General features: G+C 52.2%; 1 protein-coding gene across 2 annotated transcripts in view; it reads right to left on the reverse strand.

The window, feature by feature from the left end:
* Window positions 1-888: 888 nt before the first annotated feature.
* The window catches only part of PLEKHA1 (pleckstrin homology domain containing A1), a 28,700-nt gene continuing 3,525 nt past the window's right edge, over window positions 889-26,063 (reverse strand). The window contains exons 2-13 of one of the 2 annotated variants that reach the window (XM_084904580.1): window positions 20,795-20,955; window positions 19,843-19,899; window positions 16,760-16,805; window positions 15,356-15,453; window positions 12,889-13,014; window positions 10,515-10,658; window positions 9,161-9,229; window positions 7,787-7,851; window positions 6,437-6,500; window positions 5,453-5,542; window positions 3,995-4,035; window positions 889-3,018 (exon numbers count right to left, since the gene is read on the reverse strand). In XM_084904580.1, the coding sequence (XP_084760706.1) occupies window positions 2,826-3,018; window positions 3,995-4,035; window positions 5,453-5,542; window positions 6,437-6,500; window positions 7,787-7,851; window positions 9,161-9,229; window positions 10,515-10,658; window positions 12,889-13,014; window positions 15,356-15,453; window positions 16,760-16,805; window positions 19,843-19,899; window positions 20,795-20,935 (1,134 nt within the window). In that variant the 5' untranslated portion in view covers window positions 20,936-20,955 and the 3' untranslated portion in view covers window positions 889-2,825. The remainder of the gene's footprint in view (window positions 3,019-3,994; window positions 4,036-5,452; window positions 5,543-6,436; window positions 6,501-7,786; window positions 7,852-9,160; window positions 9,230-10,514; window positions 10,659-12,888; window positions 13,015-15,355; window positions 15,454-16,759; window positions 16,806-19,842; window positions 19,900-20,794; window positions 20,956-26,063) is intronic. The other variant, XM_084904579.1, reaches the window with a different exon arrangement.

Below are 26,063 nucleotides of genomic sequence, written 5' to 3' on the forward strand. Positions count from 1 at the left end.
CCGGCCCCAATTTCATGCACCAGGCCTCTAGTGTCATAATGGGATACTATGATTTTATCAATAGAAATTCAATGCTAGCCCCAACTTAGCCATATTTTTATTTCACGTCCTGTGTGAAGCTTGGAATACAATTTTCAAAAATCATCTGAGAACAAGGCGAATGCTTTTGGGTCTGAGATGCACAGGCTGCAACTGGAAAGCAGACTCTGCAAGTGTGCTTCCCAGCAGGGTCCGTGTGGGCTGGCACACCCTGCCCCAGGCCAGGAAGACTCCCAGCCAGCCGGGACTCAGCGCCAGCACTGCCCTTGGCACACAGCACTTCCTGCCTGGCGGAGTCCCAGGCTCTGCCCGGGTCCCTGGGGGGAAGTCCCGAACACAGCCACCAGTGAGAGGCTGAGGACGGGACCTCTTCTTTTGTAAAAGCAGCAAGTTTAGAACGTTCTTTAAAAAAAAAACAAAAAAAAAGCCTGCACACGTCCTAGGAAGGGAGGGGAAGCGGCACCAGCTCACCAAGATGCCCCACAGGTGCCCGTGGCAGATGCCCGTCACACAGCAACGCCCTGTCCGCTGCTGACCGGGTGTCCGTCCCGCCTGGCGTAGGGCAGGCCCTGACGAGCGCCCACAGCCCCTGGCATCCGTGTGCCTCACATCGTCTTCCACGCAGCTGCACAGCACGCCCCGGCCACCCACCCAGCTCTGAAGCCGACGGGCACCTTTCTGAGACCACGTTTCACTGAACACAATGTGTGCGCTTTCCCCCGACTTGTTTCCATGTGCAGTGTCTTTCGAGGGTCCCGGCAGCCTGCCTCAGCCCACACGTTCATCAGCCGCACCACCGCCCGCCTTCCCGTCCACAGAGCACAGCCAGACACGGGAGGAGGGCGTGGATTAGTTCTCAGCGGTTTATTCTCCTTGTTACACTGTCCCACTCGGGATTGTACAGACGCGTGTACAGGTAAATGCTGGGAGGCACACGCGTGTCCCCATTCTGAAAGAAGGCATGTTACATGTACAGAAAAATGCAGCCAACAGTAAGGTGTTCAAAGGAATTCCTGACAATTCAGATGTGACATGTTTACAAAGAAAGCATATGCTTTAAAATAATTAAATAATTTTCATATTATTATAAAAGTATTGAGATAAATATCAGAAGACCCCAAAATCACAAGAATGTTTTCCTATGCTATTGAGTACAAGGGTAGTTCCATAAAAAGATCCAAAATAGATAGTATTTTGTCACTATGAAAAACATCAAATCATCAAAATATGAGAAATAAACATGGGACACGGAGGTGGTACCGAGCCCTGCCGCAGCCCCGTCGTCCACGCCCGCTCCAGGGCGCTGGGGCCGCGGGGCCGCCAGCACAAAGAGTAGAAAGTGAGAGCTGCTCACCACCTTCCCCTCCATCACTTCGGACGGAGCCGCAGAGAAGGAAACTACACCGACGTGAACGACGCCAGCTTATGCGTCAGGAGGAGGTGCGCTCTGTAGTAGTGTCATGGACCGTGACCTCACCCACCGCAGCACAGGGTCTCTTTCTCAGACGAGAACTCATCTCAGAAATGAGGGGACGACGCGGGACAGGATGAATTCAGAACAAACAGGACTGGTAAATGGTAAAATGTCACAAAAATAGCAGCATGTGAACTCAAGAGTCTTTCCTGAAAGCAAATGTGAACGAGGAACTGCCAGCGGCACCTGCTCCGAGGGTGTTGCAGCGCCTCGGGCGGGCGGAGCGCTCTGCAGAGGCGCTCACGTTTGTTACGTTTTCGACCCCGGACAGTGTGGACTGGCGTGTGTTCTGGAACACAGACATTGCACAGGCAGTGCACATCAGCATCTGGTCTCCCGCACTCAGCACAGGGTTAAACCCATCAGGACTGAGCACAGTGACGAGGTGGCCGCAGGCACTGGAGTAGAGGCTGTTGGTGACAGCCGAGGCCAATCGCAGAACTAGGGAGGAGGCCTTACATATGAACCTGGGGTCTCCCTCGGACCCAACACAGAAATAAGAACATGGTACAAACTTGCATAGGAAAACCAGGTCTCCACATGATTTCCGCTGAATTCAGCAATGACTACTGCAGCCTTATTTAACCTTTTTCAAACAGACGTCCAATAGACAGCTTTTAAAAAATCTACTTTCCCCTTTTCTCCACCCAGCACAGCTCACACCCTCCCAACAGACCAGGACACCCTCTGGGTGAGACGCACACACCTGGAGACCCAGGGCCAAGCCTGTCCTGTCAGACCCGCCCGCACCCTGGGATGGATCACAGCACCAGACATCGGGGGCTTAGGTATCTGGGTCTGGCAATTTTCATTCAATAACATTAACCAGCAACAATGTGTCAATATTGATCATCTAAGAGGAAGTCATAGGAGCAATTTTTTTAAATGACCGAGATAACTGATAAGCATTTTTAATGTTTTAAGAGGATAAAGATGTAATGATCAAATTCATTAGAAAAGACATCACACGCACGTTTTCATCACCCAAGTGAGGCCGCACGACCAGTGGGACAGCCGAGAGGAGACTCCGCTTCTTTCCTCTAAAAGGCGCCGCTGAGCGCTGGCTGCGCCCAGGCCTGGTTCACCGGCTCAGGAGCACGTCGAGGCCGGGGGCAGGCTGTGCAGGCCTGTGACCGTCATCTTTGGCTGAAGCCTCAGGAGAGGGGAGCCGGCACGGCGGCTGCCGAGCGTCCGGCTCACACGTCACTGACCGGCAGGCTCGCGTCGTCCAAGTCCAAGTCCAAGACCGCGGGGCCGCACTGGCCCTCCCGAGGGCCGTTCCTGCCGGGCGGGGCGGGCAGGGCCCGTCCGCTCACTTTGGAAGCTGGTTCTCTTGCAGGGACAGTCTGGACCTTGAAGCTCCCTGGCTTGACCTTGGCAAGAGACTCGCAAAATCCTCGCTTCTCCAGGGCAAAGCTTGAGACCAGAGAGCTGCTGCGAGCTGCGGCGGTATGCGCGGCGGGGGCTCGGGGCGCGGGCCGGGGCTCGGGGCCACCGGGCTGCTCCTGGAAGGGAGTGGGGTCAGACACGGTCAGTCACGCACACACCCTCAGGAGCTCACGTGAGGCTTTACTCTGAGAAACAACACACACACACAGAGCAGAAGCGTGAGCCATGCAGCAAGCGTGCGCACGTCCTCCAAGCCAGGTGCGTGAGAGCGAGGGAAGCGTGGCGGCGCCCTCACTGAGGAGCAGCCCGTCCCGCGGGCGCTGGGAGCCACCCGAAGGCGCAGCCTGCCGGCGAGGGCACGGCTCCGCCCAGCGCCGGCTCAGCTGGGCTGCTTCGTTTCAAGCCCGCGGTCAGGCAGCACGCGGTCGGCCACACGCTCTACGCGCCCAGCGCCTGAATGTCCTGCGACACGAGCACAGCCTGTGCTCGCTGTGTACCTGCGTGTCTAGCTCTGAATGTCATGCTTTCGTCTGGCTTAAGGTGTCAGGGAACACGGGAAGCTGCGGGAGTGGCCGGGTGTGACTGCCATCTCAGTTCGCTCCGCGGCCTCAGACCTGCAGGCCTCGGCACAGCTCCCAGTGCGCTGTGCTCGTCCCCGACCCCATGGTCCGGGAACAAAGTGCTGCCAGTTCCCCAGGGACCGATGCCCGCGGGAGGCAGGAGGTCGCCGAGACTCAGTGCCATGCAAACTACAGCAGAGTCCGTCCGACACCCGGGCATGCACGGCTGCACACGCTAGGACGAGGATGCGTGCTGAGTGGTGTCATATGAAAATGTAAAACAGAAAACACGGGCGCTGAGACTGGCATTTCCGCCAGCTGTGTTAGGCGACAGCGCCCACGGCCTTTCCGTCGGCCAGGCTGTTTCTCGCTATCTTTCTGCTCCTCCGACCTGAGGGCTGTTAGTGTCACAGGTTACGGCCACTGCAGGAGGCAGTTTGTTAGCTCACTTCCTAGGACGGACGGTGAGTAGGGAGTGAGAAGGCACGTGCGCGCCCACATCCGTGCCCGTCCCCCCGTCCTGGGTGTGTACCTCTGAACACAAGGGTTCGACAGCCGCCTGGCCTGCCGCATCTGGAACACAGTGCAAAGCTGGTTAGAGTCCACCTACCGAGAGGAGCTGAGCGGACAGTCCGCGCCCGCCACCAGCACACACACCCTCCCGTTCTCTCCCCGCAGCATGCTTGCAGAATCCCACAGCGACCGGAGGCCACGGGCACAGCGGTGACCGGGAAACGCCGGGGAGGGACTCGGACAGTCCAGAGAGGGCAGGAGAAGGCGTGATTAAGAAGTGAGGAAGGTAGCCGAAACCGGTTTGGCTCAGTGGATAGAGCGTGGGCCTGTGGACAGAAGGGTCCCGGATTCGATTCCGGTCAAGGGCGTGTACCTTGGTTGCAGGCACATCCCCAGTAGGGGTGTGTAGGAGGCAGCTGATGGATGTTTCTCTCTCATCGATGTTTCTGGCTTTTTATCCCTCTCCCTTCCTCTCTGTAAAAAAGTCAATAAATTAAAAAAAAAAAAAAAAAAAAAAAGAGGAGGAAGGTAGATTTGTACGAACTGGTCTGTGGTGACTACAAGCAGGAAAGCATTAAAAGGCAATGTTACCGCCCGGCCAGCGTGGCTCAGGGGCTGAGCGTCGACCTGTGAACCAGAAGGTCACGGTTCGATTCCTGGTCAGGGCAGATGCCCAGGTGGCTCGATCCTCAATGGGGGTTTGCAGGAGGCAGCTGGTCCATGATTCTCTCTCATCATTGATGTTTCTCTCTCTCTCTCTCCTCCTCCCTGAATTAAATAAAAATCTATTAAAAAACAAAAGAAGGCCGCGTTACACCAGGGAAAGGCATCATGTGACCATGTTCCTCATCAGCCCACGTCCTGCAGGCCTGAGAGCACCTTGCGATGTCCTCACCCTCCGCCCACCGGAGCCCAGAGACCAAGCGGGACTGGAAGTAAACCTTACTCCTGTGCTGTACCGGACGAGGGAAGTCACATTTAAAACATTCTTCTTACTGTCTGAGCGTGTCTAGCTGCTTTAACGTTCCCGAGACACTACCACAGGCTAAGTAAGACGGTAAACAAAGGCAGCCTTTCCACTGGCAGGCAGAACCTGGGAAGGCCCTGAGCTGACACCCGCCTGCGAGCCATCGGGGCAGAGGCTCCGGCCGCTCGGTGCTCACCGTCGCCGGAAGCTGAGCACAGCGGCTGCAGGCCCCTCCCTGGCCAAGCCCCTCCCTGGCCAGGCCCCACCGGCACTAAGAACTGGCTGCTGTGCCAACCAGACTGCCAGGAGGACCTGACACAGGCAGGGAGCCTCCACCAGTCCCGAGTGCATGGGAGACGGACACCGCGGCAGGAGCTACGGATCCGTCCGCCACGGGGAGCTCATGGGAAATGCAGGCCCCGGGGGAGGGGAAGTCACCGTGAGTGAATCTCACAGGGAGGAAACCGGGAGGCTGAGAGAGAGGAAGCGTGACGGGACGGGGACACGTACAGAAGTCGCCGACCGGCCGGGCCCGCGCTGCGCCACGATGGCCCCGGACACGGCTTTGATCCAACTGTGCATCTCCTCGGGGCTGTCGGCCTGGGGAGAGAGGGCGTGCTCAGTCCGTTTCCCTCCCCGGCTCCAGGTCTAAGGCCCAGCCGGGAGCTGGGGGATCAACGGCCTCCACTCTGAGACATCAACGTGAGAAGCTCCCATCGGGGCCTCCCGTACCCACCCCAAGCCGGGATGGAACCCACAACCCTTTTGGGATACGGACGACGGTCCAACTGAGCCATCCACCAGGACGCACGATATGTCATGACTCCACTTGTTACACAAACATATGCTGTCAGAAAGGCACTAAAAAGAGAATGCTTGCCTGAACGTGGGATTCTGTGTGTTTTATAAACCACCCTTTTCTTCACATTTCTCTATAATTTCTAAGTGTTCTGCAATAAGCATATGTAAGTTTTATAAAAGAAAAACAAATCTTGTTTTTTAAAAATTCCAACCTGATTAATACGATGAGCTAAGAGTCTGTTTTAAACTTAGATGCAGATGCCTGTCTGCCATCACTGAAACCTAAGCTCTACTGCCCACTCTGATCATGTATCAATTTTACAAAAGTACAAAAAATGATGCACCAAAATTCCAAAATATGTGCAAAGTAACCTGAGTTCAAAGTACACACTTAGCTTCTAAGTAAAATAGATTTCCCTTCCTCCAAACACTACTTAGTTCTACTCAACTAACTCTCAGCAAAGAGCACCCTCGTTTGCTGAACACGACCTACCAATGATTTCACACACAACACTTTGTGATGAATTGTCAGGTTGATGGGGACAAAGGGGGACATATGTCATACTTTCAACGATTTTAAAAAACTAGAGGCAGTTGTCATTGTGTTTTGCTTATTCTTATAACCTACAAGTTCATGTCCCTCTAAAATTATTAATTTCCAGTGAAGAGGATCTATAACCTTAAGTATCTTACCTGCACATAGAAAGTTCGAGATGATGTTACAATTTCAAAGAGGTTGTCCCTCATCATTATGTCACTGTTAACACAAAAAATTTTCAAGTCTTAAGCAGCAGTTGTTTGATAGTTTTTTTCATTTATTTACCCAATACCAAATATTTATAATAATAAAAGTGTAATATGCTAATTAGACAGGACAGCCGAACAACCTCCCAGATGAAGCCATGACGGTGGGGGCTAAGGCAAAGGCAGTTAGGGGTGACAGTGAATTTGTTCAGAATTCTTAGATTCAAGATTGCTTTAGACCAAATAAACTTTTGGATTTTTCTTAATATCTTGGTTCCAAGACAGATGATGTTAACTTGTATAACTTGTATAAGGCAGGCACGCAAGTGGTTAGGGGCGATCAGGCAGGCAGATGAGTGGTTGGCACACAAGTAGTTAGGGGCGAGCAGGCAGGCAGGCAAGTGGTTAGGGGAGAGCAGGCAGGCAAGCAGTTAGGAGCCAGCGGTCCTGGATCGCAAGAGGGATGTCCGACTGCCAGTTTAGGCCTGATCCTTCAGGGAACAGACATCCCCTGAGGAGTCTTGGATTGTGAGAGTGCAGGCCAATTTTTATGCACTGGGCCTCTAGTGTATAAATAAGAAAATAAGTATGAGGTAAAATACTGATTTAACAAAGCCAAGCTATCAATTTTTTCAACTTCTTTTTGCACTAAAGTTTATATGGTAATATGTATATTTTATTTTGTACTTATTTTTATATATTTATATTGAGTTAAGAGGAAGAGAAAGGGAGAGAAAGATAAAAACATCAATGATGGGAGAGAATCATTGACTGGCTGCCTTCTGCACGCCCCTCACTACCCCCTCCCCCCCCCAACTGGGGATGGAGCTCACAACCCTATCAGAATCGAACTCGGAGGCCTTCAGTCCACAGGCTGACACTCCATCCACTGAGTCAAACCAGCCAGGGAATTATATGTGTATTTTCAATAAGGTACATAAAAACTGCTTTAAAATTTAAAGTTTTTAACATGAAGAAATCAGTTTGCACTGCACAATTACGGCATTGCCTCACACAGCTGTTCTGCACAACCTTGGAATACTAACATGCTAATCACCAACTTGCCAAATAGGACAGAAGCTGTCCACACGGACGTTTTTCCTTTTCATTAATAAGCTTAAGATTGACTCCTAATTTTTAGTTTTCAAACAAAAAAAAATCTCAATCCTTTAACCCGAGGGTTTTAAAGATCTAGCAAACGGCAACTGTAAGAAGGTGAGCAGGACACGAACACAGAAAACGCCCTTGCAGCACGCCGTCCGCCTGCAGGCTGTGCGGGCGCCAGCACACGGCGCTCACCTCTGCTTGCACTCCTGGACCTTGTGCACCTCCTTCAGGGGGATCACACGGAGAGGCTCCTTCTCCTGCGGGGAGAGCAGACAGACAAACAGACATGACGTCTCTTCGTAAAAGCCTCTTCGGCTGTCTGACCCCGGGACCCAAGTCACATGAACCCGGGTCACCCGTGTCACTTCCTGAGTCTGCAGCATCAGAATAAGCCAAATACTGCCCGCAGGAACCAGGCAGTGACACCCACACACTTTGGCTAAATGAGTGCTTTAAGACGAACACTTTTATACAAATGCACTATTTTAAGCACAATTCATCCAACGTTCCTTGGTGCCAGGGCATGTGCTGGAATTTCCCACCACCCTACACACAGGCACTAGTACTCACTTGAGGGACCTGAGGTTAGATATGTGAGCACCTGACCCACGGTTACACCACCAGACAGAAGCCCGGACACAGGCCCTCACAGTGCCACCACCACACACACTGCTCCATCACAGACTGACCGCAAGCCGCTGACAGCACAGCTTGACCTGACAAGCTGCTATTTTACAGGCACGAGGAACCACAGCCGAACACTTTTAAAGTCACAATCTTTAAGGTTTTACAAAAGTTCATCTAAAAATAACTTCCGACGATAACGCTGTATGCCCTGCCCCTGTAGGGACGTGGTTCCCCTCACAGGTCCCATCGCACAGGAAGAGGGGCAGGGTGTGAAGCACAGACCTGCACTCAGTGTCCCCGTCAGGCTACTGCGAAACGTGGGTTACGTGGCAAGGATTCCATATGATAAAGAGCTCATATGCTAATTAGACGGAACAGCAGAACGACGGTCCGGATGAAGCCAGGGCGGCGAGGGCGGCCGGGCTGCGGGGGCCGAGCCACTTGCAAGAATTTCGAGCATCGGGCCTGTCGTGTTTGAAGTAAGGATGCTACTCAAACTGAGGAGCGGGAATTTCAATCTTTGATTCCTCCTTCGGACAGAACAAAACCATCTCGTGTGGAGAAACGACGTGATCTGCTTCCAAGGCAAACGTGGAGGGCAGGGCGGACGGCAGGACCGGAGGCTGACGCTGACGCTGAGCCCCAGTTCCTTCCGCTGCTGCCTCCGCCTCCAGCCCCGAAGGAAACTGCAGACTGAGGGGTTCTGATGTTTTCAACCCTTTGAAGGTGAAAGTCTCTGAAGATGCCATCTTTTCATTTGCGACCGTTTACGATCCATCTAGCAGAGACCATCCACCAAGCACCACAGCGCTCCTCTCCAACCCCATGCTCACATCGTGCCCGGAGAAAACAGGCTGACAGCACAGACACTGCCTGAAGAACCGCCCCAGTGTAACGATCCTCCAACCCCTAAAGCACTCTGATGACAAAGCGACATACCAGCTCGGACTTGAAGTAGCCTATCGTGTTCTCGTCCAATTGGAAGTACCTCCTCTTCCAGTTCTTCATCTACGAGAGATCAGACGGACGTGAGACGCCTCTGAGAGGCCCGATGTTGATAGCCACCACCTGCTCTGAAGCGAACCCGCCACGGGGCACGCAGGACGAGGAGCCCCCGCTGCCCGCCCCTGGGGGAGAGAGACCGACTTCATTTCTTTCACCATCAGGCCTTGAACTCCTAACTCAAGCACAGTCCTGGCCTCAGCTTTTAACATGATTGTATAATGGAGCTTCATAATTTCAATGCTCCAAAAGTTTAAAAGGGGGGGGGGGGGCACTTCCCCATCCTCTCGCCCCCGCCCCCACCCCCACCCCCACAAAACAAATGCTCTCACCCGGTAGAGAGCAAGAACAGGAAACGGTATGAAACCACACCACACGTCTCCACCTGCGGGCACTGTGCACTCACTGGCAGGACAACAGATATCAATAAAGCGAACCTTTCTGTACAAACTTTGCCAATGACAGGTGGTTTCTGTGAACGCACTTCAGCGTCTCTAGGAGCTGGCGTTGCGGACTCCAGAGGAAAACAGAGGAAGGAGGTCTGAGAGGCTCCACACCAGCGGCACAGCCTGAGGGGAGACCCTGCCAGGCCGCACCCCGGTCCCCTAAGCTGAGAGAGGAGGTCGGACGTGGGGACGGAGACCTTCCCTGCTGAGCTGCGCTGAGTGAGGGACGTCGCGGGACCTGCAGGGTGCCAGTCTTTCTTCCCTCAGGGGGTTCGTCTCTCTCACTGGAAAACGTTTACTTTCTTATGAAATCCTAAAGGTTTAGCTCGCAGAGAATGGTCCCGAGGAAGGTGCTGCGAGGCCAGAACGCTGACGCCCGGCTCTCCCTCCTCCGGCTCCACGGCCGGGCTAGCAGAGCCGGTGCTCCCGAGGACCGGTGCTGGGCGGGCAGACCCACACCTTCCCACCTCGGAGGGGTTTGTGATGTGACTTCCCTTCCAGAGAAGCCAGGAGGCTGAGGGGTTAAGGAGGCCAAGGCCACGGAGCTTCCGACGGAGGCCAGCCCGGCACCAAGCGGGTGCGGAGACAACACCCACACCGTGATCCTCTCCGGGGGGGAGGGTCAACAGAAACACTTCCCGGAGCAAATACAACTGCCGGCAGGCCACGGACATCCACGGCGGCCAGGGCACTGCGCACACTGCCCAGCTGCTCACGGAGCCCAGCCGCCAGAGCTCTGCCTGAAGAGGCCCCAGAACAGCCCCGCCCCCACCACTCGGCAGCTGCGCTCTCGCTGCAGGTCCGTGCAGAACCCACTTCCTCTGCGCGCATCGGCCCGCACTCACCACGGCTCCCTGCTTGACACAGTAGCCGGCTTTGATGACGGCGCTGTCGGAGGGCGGTTTCGGGGGGAAGTAGGGGACATGGCTTGGTGACCTTTTCAGGTGGTTTCTGTCAGCGCTCTCCCCACAGTCGCTGGCTTCTTCCTTCTGGAGGGAAGCAGAAGAGAACGTCTTTTCCTGGCGCTCGGCTCCCACACCTGTGGGCCCAGCTCAGGGGCACGTTAAGCACATGCCGACCCGCGTGCGCTGTGCCCGAAGCTCACAGAACAGACGGTGTGAACTGTGGCGGAAACACTTGAAGAATCTAAGAAGGGGAAGACTTGTAGGCCAGCTGCCATCCTAGCACATCGTCAGCTCCACCTCAGCCGAGTCAGGAACACAATGTGGAGCTGATTTGTGATGCTTTATGGTAACTGTCCCTCACTGCCCGCACCTGCCTGTCCTCTTGTTCCACGCAGGCCGGCCACCAGCGCTTCTGTGTGAGGGATGGGGCAGTGGGTTTAACTTTTTACTTTGAAATAATTATATAGTCACAGGAAGTTACCAGGTGTGCCAGTTAATAATGCAGGTTTTTTTCAATAGATGGATTTACACGTATGTTGATGTATATGAGATTTGATATGTATGCTATTTTGTTGTATTAACAGCAAGCTTCAAAACTTCATGTCAAATTTCCTGAAAGTGTTAACATCATAGATATTTTTACACTTAAAAATGTCAAATTTCATGACAAAAAAAAAAGCATTTGCAGGAAGTTTTAATTCATTACTCAATTTTGAAGAAAAATGCTGCTGAAAGTTGTTGTATACTTCAGGAAGCTGATGGTGAAAATGCTTCATCTCAAGACACTTGTGAACACTGGTTTAAACGCTTGAAAAGTGATGATTTCGATGTGAAAGACAAAGAATGCCCAGGACAATTTGAATCACGCTTTGATCATAAAATGAGCAGAATGTGCCAGAAGACACGGCAAAGTAATTCTGCTTCATGATGACGCACCATCACACACTTCAAAACCAGTTAAGGACACATTAAAAGATCTTGCCGGGAAGTATTAACCCACATGCTGTATTCACCAGACCTTGCATGACACATGCACTTTCTGAGCAGCATTTCAAAACGTACAAAGAAGTTGAAAATTGGTTCTCTGAATAGTCTGCCTCAGAACAAGAAAAGTTCTATTGGGACAGTACCCACAAATTACCTGCAAGATGGGGGAAATGTGTGGCTAGCGATGGACATTGCTTTGAACAAAGCACTTTCGATGTTTCTCTTGAAATTATCGTGTCTTCTTTGATTATAAAAATCCGCATTAACTGGTACACCTGGTACTTTAAGAATGTACAGAAGGGCCACCACTGGTGTGGCTCAGTAGTTGAGCATCGATCCGTGCACCAAGAGGTCACTAGTTTGATTCCCGGTCAGGGCACTTGCCCAGGTTGCAGGCTTGATTCCCACTAGGAGGCATGCAGGAGGCAGCCGATCAATGTTCTCTCTCATTGACATTTCCATCTCTCTCCCTCCCCCTCCCTCTCTAAAAGCAATCTATAATAATAAAAGCATAATATGGTAATTAGACCGGTTGTCCTGGATGAAGCCGAGGCTGCAAGGGAAGTCCAGATCCCGGATGCCAGAGGGAAGCCGGTGCCAGCAACTGGGGGGCGGGGGGGGGGGGGGGGGAGGCTGGATTCCACGGACTGACACGCACTCATGTCCGTGTGCATCGTCCTATGCAGGTAACCACCACCACAGCTCCCTCTCTAGCCCACTGCCCAGCTCCTGAGCAGCCACGAACCTGTTCTCCATCTTCCCAGCCTACCGTAGAGAATATAATGCACGCAGAGTCGGGAGGCCTGTGAAAGTGCTTTCTTAACCAGCACGTTCTCTGGGGATGCAGCCGGCTGCTCCTTGGACCAGCAGCCCACCCTCTTCCTGCTGAGCAGTTCGCCTGGTTTGACCGCTGTTAACCACTCACCCGCTAAACAGCTTTGGCGTTAGGTGCAATTTGGGGCTCTTAGCATAAAGCTGTCATGAACATGCATGTACAGGTTTCTATATAAACATACGTCTCATTTCAATACATTATTGCCTACGAGTGTAAATGCTGGGTCATGAATTAACTACAAGTTTATTTTTATGAAAATCTGCCAAACGCTTTTCCAAAGGGGGCCTCCTACTTTCCGTTCCCACCAGCAATGTGAGCACCAATCTCCCCACATCCTCGTTGGTATCAGTGTTCTCATAACTTCTGAAACCAGAGACAACCACGTGCGCTTTCTGCACGCAGACTCCTGCAGCCAGGAGCCGCACTGCTTCAGGTCTGACAGCAGCCCTGACATCACCCGTGAGGAACCCTCCCGCACAGCACCTGGCCTACCTGTGTCGGCGTGATGATGGGCACCCCGCCCACAATATCCGTCCGGTAGGACACCTGCTTCTTCCCACAGTCCCCCGGGCGGCTCGCATTTTCAGAATGAGGTTGTGCGTCTGACTGCTTTGGTACCTAAAACAGGAAGGGAAACGAATGATTTTGCAACCAGCATTCCAGACACCCTTTTACCACAGAATTTCCAGCTTAGTCTGCTTACATAACACTAACACGTGTAAGAACTGCTGACAGTGTGCGTGCCTCTGTGAGTGCTCACACGACCACAGCCACCATTACCAAGGACTCCGAGGGCAGGGCTGGTTCCCACCACTCACCTCATCGTCCCGTCCAGCCCTCTCCCGAGGGTGGGTACCCGGCAACCCCGAGACAAGGCTCCAAGGCCAGAGACACCGTTCCAGCCAAGTCAGCACGACTGTCACCCACACTCAGCCGCCACATACACCCGCTCCCGGGACCTAACGCCACGTGCGGCTGAGCTGCCATCTCTCCTTCCCTCCAGCCCACCCAGGCCTCTGCATGTCCCTGTGGACAGGGACGGTGGCGTAGTCATCATTTCTGGCTTTGGGGCAGAGCTACTACTGGGCAATACAGAGTCTTCAGTACATGTTGGAAGACTGACTCAGTGGAACAATCTAAAAGCAGGAGAGACGGAAATATATGTAGTTTTTATTGATTTGAGAGAGAGAGGAAGTGAAAGGGAGAAACAATGAGACAGAAACACTAACATCGATTGGCTGCCTCCTGCATGCCCCCTACAGGGGATCGAGCACACAACCCAGTCAAGTGCCCTGACCGGAATCGAACTAGTAACCCCTGGATGCACGGGTCGATGCTCAACCACTGAGTCACCCAGCAAGGCAAAACTTGTTAGGAACTTTAAAAACTCTTAAGGAATTCCAATACCTGTATCCGTGACAAACCCACAGAACAGGGAACAGCTGCTAACATAGGGATTTCCTAGGTGAAAGGACACCTCACCTATGTGGAAGCAAAGGCATTGCAACTGCTTCATGTCCTGTGACTGGCTGCGAGCTCACTCAGGAAGGCTGCAAGCTGCTGTCAGTGGGAGCTGCCAGACGGTCAGCTTGGCCAAGGGCCTGGGCCGTCTCTAAAGTCTAAGGGATTCCCACAGAGATTGACAGGAAGAGGTGGAAGCCCTGTGACGGCCTCTTAAGGACAAGTTCTGCTGAGTCAGTTACAAAATGGCTTTCTTGAAGCGCACAAACCTGAAGTAACTTCTGCTTCTGCGGAGCAGATGTGCAGCTGTGTGCGTGGGTGTTTGTCAGAGGTGCTGGCAGGCTGCTCAGTGAGAGGCCAAAGCGCCGGCATCCCGAGCAGCCGCGGTGTGACTCCGCCCGAGTGCGACATGAATGTGGACTGAGCACGGCGATGGTTATGGAGGAGACTGTCTGGGTCCGTAAACACACAGGCCCCTCAGAAACCCTCCTGCCCTTTCCGTGCAGGCCCACTATGTGCTTCTCCCCCGTGAGGGTATCACCGGGGTCAGACCCCATGTCCTTGCTGACCTCCCAGTGGGAGAACAGAGCAAGGCCGCGGCTGGCTGCAGTGTGGGGCCTTCCCAGCGGTGGCTCACAGCTCCCCTCACCAGCAAGGGAACTGTGCAAGGCACTCAGCCCTTTTTATTGCATTTTATTTGTTAAACGTAATTGTATGTTATTTATTAAAAAAAAAACATATTGTATTGTATTTATTAAACTCTGGTCAGCAGGAGGATATGGGGTTCAGGTGTGGGTCTCTGTGTGACAGGATGTCTGTGCTGCACTGTGTCCCTCCAGCCACACCCTCTCCTGTCACCTTAGGTACTAAACCCTCCCAGGTCTCGCGCCTCCACCTGCATTAGGTACGCCTCAGGGCAGGGCCCCGCGCAGGTGACATCCAACACACTCACATCCCTCAGAAGACCGAGAAAGAAAGCCGCTCGGAGAGAAGTCGCCGCACAGAACTGGGCGTGAGGTAGGGAGTGCTGGCTCACCGGGGAAAGCAGGTGCGGCGAGAAGAGGAGAGCCCGAGACAAACTCCCGAGGCCCGTCCGATCTGCCCCTCAGCCGTGCAGTCCAAGCCCTCACCCCCTCACCCCCCAGCAGCAGCCCCATCGTGTGGGGCAGGTACCCTGCTCCCACCGGGGTGGAGGCGGAAGACTCCTGCTCTGAAGGAAAAGCCCACACGCCCTCCAGGCAGCACTCTGCGTGCATTCCCCAGACACGTGGCCACAGCAGGGCTGGAACCCCGGGACGCAGAGCGGGCTGGCCCCCCATTCCCGGGCGGGTTTAGGGCACAGTCACCACGGACAGGAAGTGCATTCACGTTCTAAACACCGATCTCGTCCATAAACCGTGAGAACCACCTACTGGCAACTCAGTCATTATCCGGTAGGTGTGTTTGCAAAGTGCACAATTACTTCCAGACATTAAAACTTTAAAATACAGATACTTACTGTAATTTTTATAGCTTTGTTCAACACATTGACCCATTCTACTAGGTCCTGCTGGTCATTGGCTTGTAGGAAATATTTCCTCATCCCTGCGTTCATCACTGTTGAGAGAAAAAATAAACTAAAATATGTGAAATTGGGCACTTATTACCTCCAGGTTTGTGTTTGTAGCAAATGAAACACCATGCTAGGGTCAATGCTGTGACCTTCCTAGCACTGCTTCTATCACTCAGTAACGGTAACGTTCTTCCATTAAACAAAAACACCACAATATACTCGACCCACCCCCATGATGGACATGGAGGCTGCGCCAGTGTTTGAAATTATATAAACTGTCCCAATGACATACATTTCTCCATACTCAGGCTGGCATTCCTATGGGGTAAGTTTCTGAACGTGAACGTGCTGGAGCAAAGGGAATTGATATTAGACGTTTTACAGATATTGGCAAGCTGTCTTCCCAGAAGGTCGACTCCCTTTATGTTCCCGCCAAGCAGGCGGAGACCCTTGCCCCGAAGGCGCCTCCCGGCACTGCCCCCAGCGCCTGGAGGGCCCCCCCCCCACCCCAGCTCTCCGGATCCTCACCTCTCCCCACACCCCACTGTGCAGCCCCAGGGCCTGGGCTCCCCCTAAAGTTCTCACCCTTCCTCTCCTCGCCGCCACCACCCTCATCCAGGCCCATCTGAACGGGGAACAGTTTGAAAGCCACTTAACTCACCTACCAACATCAAAACTCTCTTATCCATACAAAAAAAAACAAAAAAAAAACCCTACCTTCACCTATGCCCACTTTCCAGATGCTAATTCCTTACCCATCGCTTAAAAATAACGTGTCACCTCAGTCTCTCCCCTCCCTCCAGCTTCACAAGCCTCTCCCCCCCCCCCCGTTCGCCCCTCCCCCCTGCACCTGCCCAGGAGGTCGCCCCCCCCCCCCTTCTCCCCAGGGCAAAGGATGGTCAGGTGAGCGGACACCACCTCCAGCATCCCCTCAGTCAGGGTGGCTCCCTGGCTCCCAAGATGCCCAATGAGGATCTGAAACTTCACACCTTTCCTCTCCTCCTGATGTGACAGACACAGGTACCAGTCATTACTAGCAGCCCCAGTGCCAAACATGGCAGACACCTATCAGACATTCTAAGTGCCTGATAAAAAGGTCATCAGCTACCCTCAGTTAGCCCAAGGGGTAGGGGGGTGGGGAGGGTAGACTGGGCGAGACACCTGAGAGGGGGGAGGGGGAATTGGGGGAGAAAGAGGGGCCGGGGAGAGCAGCAGCTCCCTTCCTCCCCGAAGGCGGCTCCGGGGAGCCTTCCTGAGAACAGCTCCTCCGCCCTCAGGAGTGACTGCCTCCTCCACGACAGGACGCAGTGACAGGGACTCAGAACCAGGCCGTGGAAGACGGGTACTCACCAAAACAGAACTCCGCCTTTGGCCTCAGCTTAGTGGCATCGCTCACCTGCCGGAAAGAGAGGAGTCACTGCTGCCGCACGGACACCGCAGCCGGCCCACGCGGTGCCACGGCCGTGCCCGCTCACCCCATCACCGCCGCCACACACAGAGGGGAGCAGACTGGAGCCGCTGAGAAAGGACCACGTTTGTATGTGGCTGCGGCTCCCCTCAGGGGCCTCCTCCATGTGCTCCGAGCAAACCTGTTTCTCCCACAGGAAGTGTGAGAACTCAAAGTGAGCCTCTGAGTTTTATGTCACGCATACAGATGTTTGTCGTTTAGTGTGTTTTTCAAAACACCTCTACAAACCTATGAGTTCCTCCCAGACTGTCTGTTTCTAAGCTAGCCGTGAGCTCTAAGGGAAGACGGGGTGGGAGAGGGAATGCTTAAGGAAGTCCCACAATCAACAGGAACGAAACCGCGACGAGGAAGCAGACTGGCCCGGATCCTCTCCGGGACACGCGGGCAGGGTCGCCAGCCCGTGGTCCGCGATCCGAAAGGTGGGCGGGCGCCGCAGTGGAGCATCGGGGGAGGGGCTCGTCACCGCGCAGCACAGGCTGCTTCCAGAAGGGAGCACCGCCCGCCCCTGCGCACTGCCCTCCTGCGGGTGACGCAGCCCCCGAAGCCCATTCATGCCCACAGCCTGCTGTGCCCAGCGTGGGACTGACACTGGAGCATCTGTTTTACCACGTGACCCAGCTAAAAGCCACAGCTCTGAGTCACACGCAGTGTACTCCAGGAGAATTCTGGGGAAAGTGGCCTGTCTCCAAGTGCGTACAAACCCTACCACTCACACTTGCTAAGCTGGGGGCAGAGGTGAAAGTTAACAGAGAAAGTGACGTCCTCAAAGGGAAGCGACGGGGAAAGCAGCTGCCGGGCAGCCCGTGGCTTAGTCAACAGCTCATTTTCACCGAGATCCCATTTTCCACTGAGACACAAAGTTACCCTGAATGGAAACTGTAACTGAAAAAATAAAAACTAAAAGAAAGCATCCTTGATTAAAATCAAGTACAAATAAAGTGCCAATATAAAGAAAAATAAATAAAAGCACACTTTACCTCGGAAAAAATTTTAGAAATAAAAAGAGCTCCCATTTTTAAAAAGACCAGGCAATGAGCAACTGTGGTAATGACACGAGCAGATGGACAACGGCTCCCTCAATGCCTGTGCCAGGAAAATGGCTTTCCCCCTGACCTCAAGGGAAAGATGCCGGCGGCACACTGACGCCGCAGTGCACACACGCATGGACGCCGCAGTGCATGCATGGACGCCTCAGTGCATGCATGGACGCCACAGTGCACGCATGGACGCCTCATGCACGCATGGACGCCACAGTGCACGCATGTACGCCACAGTGCACGCATGGACGCCGCAGTACACACGGACGCCACAGTGCACCCATGTACGCCACAGGCAGTCAAGCAAAATTCCTGGTCTCTTGCACCAGGAATTCTATGCTTCCTATTAATGGTCTGTATAGATTTTAAGCTGCAAGCTACCCTGAAGTATTTATTAAATGTCTTAATTTAAAAAGAGAAAAAAAAAATTTTTTCAAAAAGTCTAAATTTATAGGAACATTTGTTTTATAAATTTACATTATATGGCCTTAACATAAAAAGTTTCCCTTAAAACATGTAATCTTTATTGTCCAATGGCTGATTCTTTTGTCAATGAGAATGAATAGTTCTATTGTTATACTGATAACGAAGTATTTTATTTATAAAAATATCTTTTAAACAGAGACACACTGTAAACTAGTCTCTTGTTAAAGACCTTGCTGACAAATCCTGACATTTGCAAAACAATAAGCATATGCATCTTCTTAAGCTACTATGTTGCTACTTTTCAAATCTCAGATCTTAAATCATCCACAAAAAAATAAAACACACAAAAAAAAAACCCAGAATAGAAAATACCTGACATTATCAAATCAAAATTTTTGAAAAGAAAAATAGTATTACAAAAATGCCAGAAAAGCCCAGCTGGTGTTGTTCAGTGGTTAAGCATTGACCCGAGAACCAGGTCACGGTTTGATTCCCTGTCAAGACACATGCCTAAGTTGTGGGCTCGATCCCCAGTGGGGGCTTGCAGGAGGCAGCCAAACAATGATTTTCTCTCATCACTGATATTTCCATCTCTCTCCCTTTTCCTCCCTCTCTGAAATAAAAATATTTTTTTAAATACCAGAAAAATCAACACACAAGGAAACGCATTAGTAGAGAGAACGTTAAAGATTGGGGGTGGGGGGAATCATTCTGTTATCATGAAGACTAGAGGCCCAGTGCACAAATTTGTGTCTTAGTTTAAAGGTCCCTCAGCCTGGTCTGCAGGATCAGGCCAAAAACAACTCTCCTACCTCCCCCGAGGGGTCCCAGATTGCAAGAGGGTGCAGGCCAGGCCGAGGGACCCCACCGGTGTATCATCGGGGCCAGGGAGGGACTGCGGGTGGGCTCCAGGGCATGCCTGACCCATCTCACTCAGTCCCAATCGGCCGGACCCCAGCAGCAAGCTAACCTACCTGTCAGGAGTATCTGCCCCATGACAGACACTGGTCAGTGCACATCATAGTGAGCAGTTGAATGGCCTTAGCATAACATTAACATAATACACTTTGGTTGAACAGCTGATCAGATAACTGGACACTTAACATATTAGGCTTTTATTATATAGGATGGTTCATACTTTCCTCAAAATAAAGCATAAAGAAAAAATAAAGGTAATGTAAACAGTTTAATGTAATACAGACTTAGGAAAATGTTCTGTTTCCCATAGAACCTAATTGCTGATTTCTCTCCTGGTGTTCACTAATCTCATCACAGAAGTTACTGTAAAAGTTTGCAATGTGTTACATCCTGTAAGTTAATTCCATATTCCTCCTAACTTTATCAAAAACATGCTAAGCATAGTATTCAGGTCCTATTTTCAGTATGATTTGAAACTGAACATCATCATTCAATGACATAGAAAGAAACTGTTCCTTTTGTTCACACTGCCATTCTAAAAGACTTCAATTCAAGCATAAATGTAATTAGTACAGAAAGATCACCTTTGAAATGTAGGTAAGTTTAATGGCTCCAACCCGTGATGACCCAGAAGGGAGGTTCTAGAAGAAATTATTAATACAGAGTTAATATCCAACCTCATGACTTTGTTGTAATTCTCTACACATTTAAAAAGTTAACAAATTGAAACTTTTAGTATCACATTTTATAAACCAGCCTTTTCAGTTCAAGTGCCTCCTAGGTCTGAAATCAGTCTGCTATCCATCTTGACAACATGGATAACAGTCTCCTGTCTGACCGCAGCAGACTCTGTGACAACAGAGCTGTCTGTGCCCCTGAAACCGAGCTCTTCCTGAGCGTAAAGCCCACCACCCAGACCTCGCCGCGTGGCTGCTGCTGAGCATCACCCTGTGCCTGAGAGGCTGTCAGTTCACGTCCTGGCCAGGCACAGTCCCGGGGGCAGACTCAATCCCCAGGACGGGGTGTGCAGGAGTAGCCACTCTACACTTCTCTTTCACTGATGTTTCTCTCCCTCCCCCTACCCCTCCATCAGGAAGGGCGCTCACTGACACGCCAGTTCTCACAATGGAAGGCCGACATCGTGCGGGAGCCAGCTAGTGCGCAGCGTGTTGCCACCTTAGGGACAGCGGCTCACACCTACGGCGGCGGTCGCCAGCCGGTGGTCCGGGACTGCTGTCCGCGAGGTCTGAAAGGTCGGCACTGCTAACTAAAGGTTCTAAGTGTTCTAGCAGAGCTCGTGCTTCTCACCCACGGAGGAAAAGCATAGGTGATGCATCCATTTTTAACAAATAAAGTTTGTTTCATCTTCTGAGACAGCAGGAGCTGGGGCGGGGCAGAGAGAGTGCCCGCGCAGAAACAAGTCTAAATACATACTGTTTTGGAAGACAAATCACAACATCACAGGACGTCAAATGCTTTGACAACGAACACTCTGGCATGCTTTTGAAGAAAGGAAGCCCCTTGGATTTTACAAACCTGTGGGTTGTCCATGTACCATACAAAACTGTCTTCTCTGGTATCCAGTATGAAGTACCTTCGAAGAAATTTACCACTGTTCTCATTTTCTTCGATGTCTAGAAAACCACAGATGCGGTTCTGACGATCCACATAAGGCATTTCTGAGCTTGCACATCACACTGTAAGACAGAAGCAGCGCGGGTCAGTGTTTCTCCGGGACCCTGAGGACACCTGTGCTGTGGCAGGATTTCTTCACCACTTCCGACAGCAGTGGGAGCGGGTCAGGGTGAACACGTACAAAGCCCGGGCCAAAGTCACTTGTAAAATCCGGGCGGCTGTTCACGCGGAGGAGGGCGGGGAGGCTGGCCTCACCTGAGTAACGCACAGCACTCACTTTCCCCAAACCTACCCACGCGGACCGAAGACTCAGCCACCCACACTTGCATCTCCTCACCTGGAAGTCAGGACAGTCTGCCTTCCAGGCTGCTCCAGGGGATCTAAATACACAAAACAGCGGTGGCGAACTTCCACCGGCCGCTGACTGTGTGCTGGGCTCTGAGCTTCCTTCCACGCACTTTCTCATGTGATCCTCAGTGACCTGAGTAGCACCATCTTTCCCATTCCAGACAAGAGGCTTACCACTGGGGAGGAAGTGCTCCCCAGACTAGAGAACCAGTAGGAAACAGATCAAAACGTGACCAGATCCTTGGACTCTGCAGCTTGTATTTAATCTCTACACCACTCTGCCTCTCCAAAACCTTTCCATTCTTAAAACTAAAACAAATCAAAGCAAAGCCAGCTACCACCGTGAGGAGAGAGAAGCAGGCACTGCGCGCCTCCTGATGGGCTGCAGCACCGCCGATGACGTGAACCCGCTGTGACCAGAGAAAGCTGTCTGTCACCTGCATCTCTCACCGAGCTCCCTATTCTCAACCACCGAGGGCCAGGACAGGAAGGACACCGAGGAACCCGATAAACTGGGTTCAATCACCAAAGCCACACGGGAGAGGCCAGGACACAGCCCCGTTTCTTCAGCAAAACTACACCTCTGGGGAAGGAGAGGGTGTGGGTGAGGGAGGCCTCGGAGACAGCGCACTGTGGTCTGAAGGGCTGGCCTTGCGCTGCACTGATGAACGTGAGAACCGGGACCTGGGTTACAAACAGGATGGCAGTCACTCTCTCTAGAAACACACGAGGGCTCCGTCCTGAGGAGCCTGGCGCCTGTGTCCAGCACCTCTCGGGGCAGAAAGGATTTCTCTGACCCGCTCTGGTTTAAAGGCTCGGGAAGGTTAACTCAGAGAAACTCCGTCAGGACGAGCAGACTGCACTACCTGATTTCCAGATTTACAACGAAGCCACAGCAATAAAGACAGGGCAGGGCTGGTGAGAAGATGGTCCCAATGAATCAACAGATCTGCAGAGCGCCCAGAAACAGAGCCACACGTGCTGTCAGCGTCTTCAACAAAGGCGTTACCCAGGGGACGGCGCCGGCACGCCGCTGTCCATTTGAAATCAATCAGCTCCAAGTGGTCAGGGCGCCAACGAAAGGCTGCAGCAGGACAGCTCCCAAGAAACACCGGGAGCACGTCTGAGGGCCCTGTGTGGAGCTGGACACCAGACAACACGGAGCAGCTGGGTCAGTAACAGCTCCTACACTGGACAGAGTTACAAGTAAGGGCTTCTCTTTGAAGGAAACAGTAAGAAATCAAAACAAAAAAGGAAGAACAAACAAACAAATCCAAAGACAAGCCGGGAGAAAATATCCAGTACATTTATACCAAATAACCGATATCCAAGAACAAAGAATTATTATAATAAAGCAAACAACCATGTAGAAAAATGGGCAAAAAACATGTAGACAAGCCAAAGAAATATATCTATATGTGGTAAATCAGCACATAAAAAGATCATCATTACTCAGGAACACCAGAAGATGCCACCACATACCTACGAGAATGGCTAAAACAAACAAACAAAAAACCTGGCACTACCAAATGCTGACAAGCATGAGCAAATGAACACTCTGGAACACCAGAAGATGCCACCACATACCTACGAGAATGGCTAAAAGCAAACAAACAAAAAACCTGGCACTACCAAATGCTGACAAGCATGAGCAAATGAACACTCTGGCATCCACTGATGATGGGAATGCAAAATGATACGGCACCATGGGAACACAGTTTGGCAGATTCTTATGAAGTTATATACATATTCTTACGATATGAGCCAGCAATCCCACTCTTAGGTATTTATCCACTTGAACTGAAAGCTTATATTCACACAAAACACCTGCATGGAAATGTTTATAGCAACACTGTCCACACCTGGCAAAAGCACAAACACCCCAAATGTCGCTCCATCTGGTAAATGAATGAACTCTGGTAGGCCCCATGGAATACCAATCAGCAACATAAAGGACAAAGCGACTGATACACACCACAAGGGTAAATCTCAAACTTCCTTTGCTAAGATAAAAAGGAAGGAGGGAAGGAGGGAAGAAAGGAGGGAGGGAGGGAGGGAAGGAGGAAGGAGGGAAGGAGGGAAGAAAGGAGGGAGGGAAGGAGGAAAGGGAGGGAGAGAATGGAGGGAGGGAGGGAGGGAGAGAAGGAGGGAGGGAAGGAGGGAAGGAACGGAGGAGGGAGGGAGGAACGGAGGAAGGGAGGGAGGGACTGAGACAGCTCATATCTCAGCAGGTGGGGAGGGGGTGACTTTGGGGTGAGTCCTCCTCACTGACCGTGTTTCTCTGCTGGGAGCACAGGCTCCAGGAGAGCAGGGCTTGTGTTCCTGTGGACGAGGGCGTTTCTAATGACTGGAACAGCTGCTGCACATGGGAGGCACTTGGTAACAATTTGTTGAGTGAAGTGTTAAGAAACCCATAATTACTGCAACTAATCTGAATGTTTAATTTTCCAAAAACAAACTTGCATCCTCATCAGACAAGAAATCATCCAGCAGATTTATCGGACTGGTTTGTTTAGACGACGGATGGAAAAAGGTTCAAACACTATATTTCTGTATGGATTTGTATCATTTTTAGTCAAGTTAGTATGAGGCAAGAATAGATAAAATGATATGACTAAAACATCCCCAATATTTATCCTTCAGCATTTCTTATGCTCTAACATATCCTATATAATAAAAGGCTAATATGCAAATTATCCCCTTGACTGGGAGTTTGACCAGGGGGCGTGGCCAGGGGGCGTGGCCAGCCGGCGGCCCATGGTCCCGCCCCCTGGCCAGCCCAGCCTGATTGGCGCAGGCCTGCCAGCCCCAGGGCCCAACCCCACGGGAGCACAAATTTGCACGCCACGCCTCTAGTGATTAGATAATACAATCAGTGATAAATTAACAAACTCGTAGTTAATACTTCATCAGCAGGAACAGGAAGTAAGCCAAAAAAGTGAAAACAGAAGTCAGAAACAGAAAAGAAAAAGAAAGGAGTGAAGTTCTGCAGAGTGAGACCTGGCTAGGCCTCAGGACCTTGCTATTGTTACCTGGATGTTGTGTGAGACCATCCTGATTCTCCCCAAACTGCCGACACACACACAGCTAAGCAGGTACTCGCGTCGGCCAAACCTCTGGGGAGCCCACACGGACATCCCCGCAGACCTCGGGGCTCCCCACCATACAGACAGCTGGTGAGAATCACTCAGAAGTCCTGTAAGTCTCCGGGGAGAGCACAGGGAACAGAGGGGCACTCACCCCAAACGGGGGCAGTGGACACGAAGAGCATCGTCCACGAGAGAAGGGCCAGAGAGCCCAGCACCCCTTCTCTGGTTCAGTGTCTGCACAGGAAGTGCAGGCCAGGAAGGGGGCCAGCGCTCGGCGTCACAAGGAAATGGTGTCAGTGGGTTCCGGGAAGCTGCAGGAGGTAACCAGGGGGCTATCTCGCTGGCGTGAACGAAACCGGGCCGCACGAGAACACATCCCCAGGAGCCTGGGAGGACTGGCAGGGACAGGAGAGGAGTGCAGGCAGCCAACGTCAGGCCCGGAACTCGGGGTGAGGGCGCTCCCTGCACCAATTCCCCAAACCCCCGGGTGGACTCCTGTCAGGACCCTGGCTGCCACTGAGAGCTTTGGTTTTGTTTGTTTTTTTTAATATATTTGTATTGATTTCAGAGAAGAAGGGAGAGGGAGAGAAACATCAATGAGAATCATTCATCAGCTGACTCCTGCATGTCCCCTACTGGGGCTCGAGACTGCAACCCAGGCCTGTGCCCTGACTGGGAATGGAACCGTGATCTCCTGGTTCATAGGTTGGCGCTCAGCCCCTGAGCCAGCCCTGATACTCCCAGGCCAGAACTGCTGTCCTTTCACTGCTTCTTCTGACCGGAGATCCCAAAGAAGGCCTGCCCCGGGCACACCTCCACCCGCCCATCCAGGGCTCCTGCACGTGGCCCAGCCCTGGTCAGTAAGGGAGAAGAGCTTCACAGCACAGGAGACCGAGGTTTACCCGGAAACAGGGTAAGCTGGAGCTTTTTAAAAAAATATATATTTGTATTTATTTTTTACAGAGAGGAAAGGAGAGGGATAGAGAGCTAGAAATATCGATGAGAGAGAAAAATGGACCAGCTGCCTCCTACACACCCCAACCGGGGATGTGCCCGCAACCAATGTACATGCCCTTGACTGGAATCGAACCTGGGACCTTTTAGTCCGCAGGCAAACGCTCTATCCACTGAGCCAAACCAGTTTCAGCAAAGCTGGAGCTTTTAACAGCTGTGCATGCGGAGAAGCCATCAGCTGCCCACGATGCCATGAGGCAGGAGCCAGGGGAAGAGGGACACCTACAGATCACACGAAAAGCGGAGGGTGTCGGGAAAGACCGGTGTGTGTGTGTGTGTGTGTGTGTGTGTGTGTGTGTGTTCTCTCAACAGCGGCGACATACAGAGCAGCACCACTGCCGCAGGGGGGCGGGGGGGGGGGGGGTCTGGGGCACATCCCCTCAGTGCCCGTGGCCGGCCTTTCTCAGCAAGAGGGCCAGCGGGCCCAGAACCCAGAGCCAGGCTCCAGTCTAAGCCACATGAATGGGCTCAACAACACCTGCTGGAGGGCTCTCCCGCCAGACTGACGCAGCAGTTACGGATCCCAGGGTTTCTCACAGGAAACTGACAGGCAGGGATTGACCGGTCAGACCCTCAGACGTACTCACAGGTTTAAGGAGATCCCAAACGGCTCATTTCCTTTCACGTTCAACAGAGATTCCAGCTCAAGAAAGCTTATACCATAAACCCCCAAACACTATCTTCTTGAACCCTCGCACTCCTCTATCAGAAGCTCACCA

This window comes from Pipistrellus hanaki (assembly GCF_964339955.1).
Source record: "Pipistrellus hanaki genome assembly, chromosome: 14".
NCBI lineage: Eukaryota > Metazoa > Chordata > Mammalia > Chiroptera > Vespertilionidae > Pipistrellus > Pipistrellus hanaki.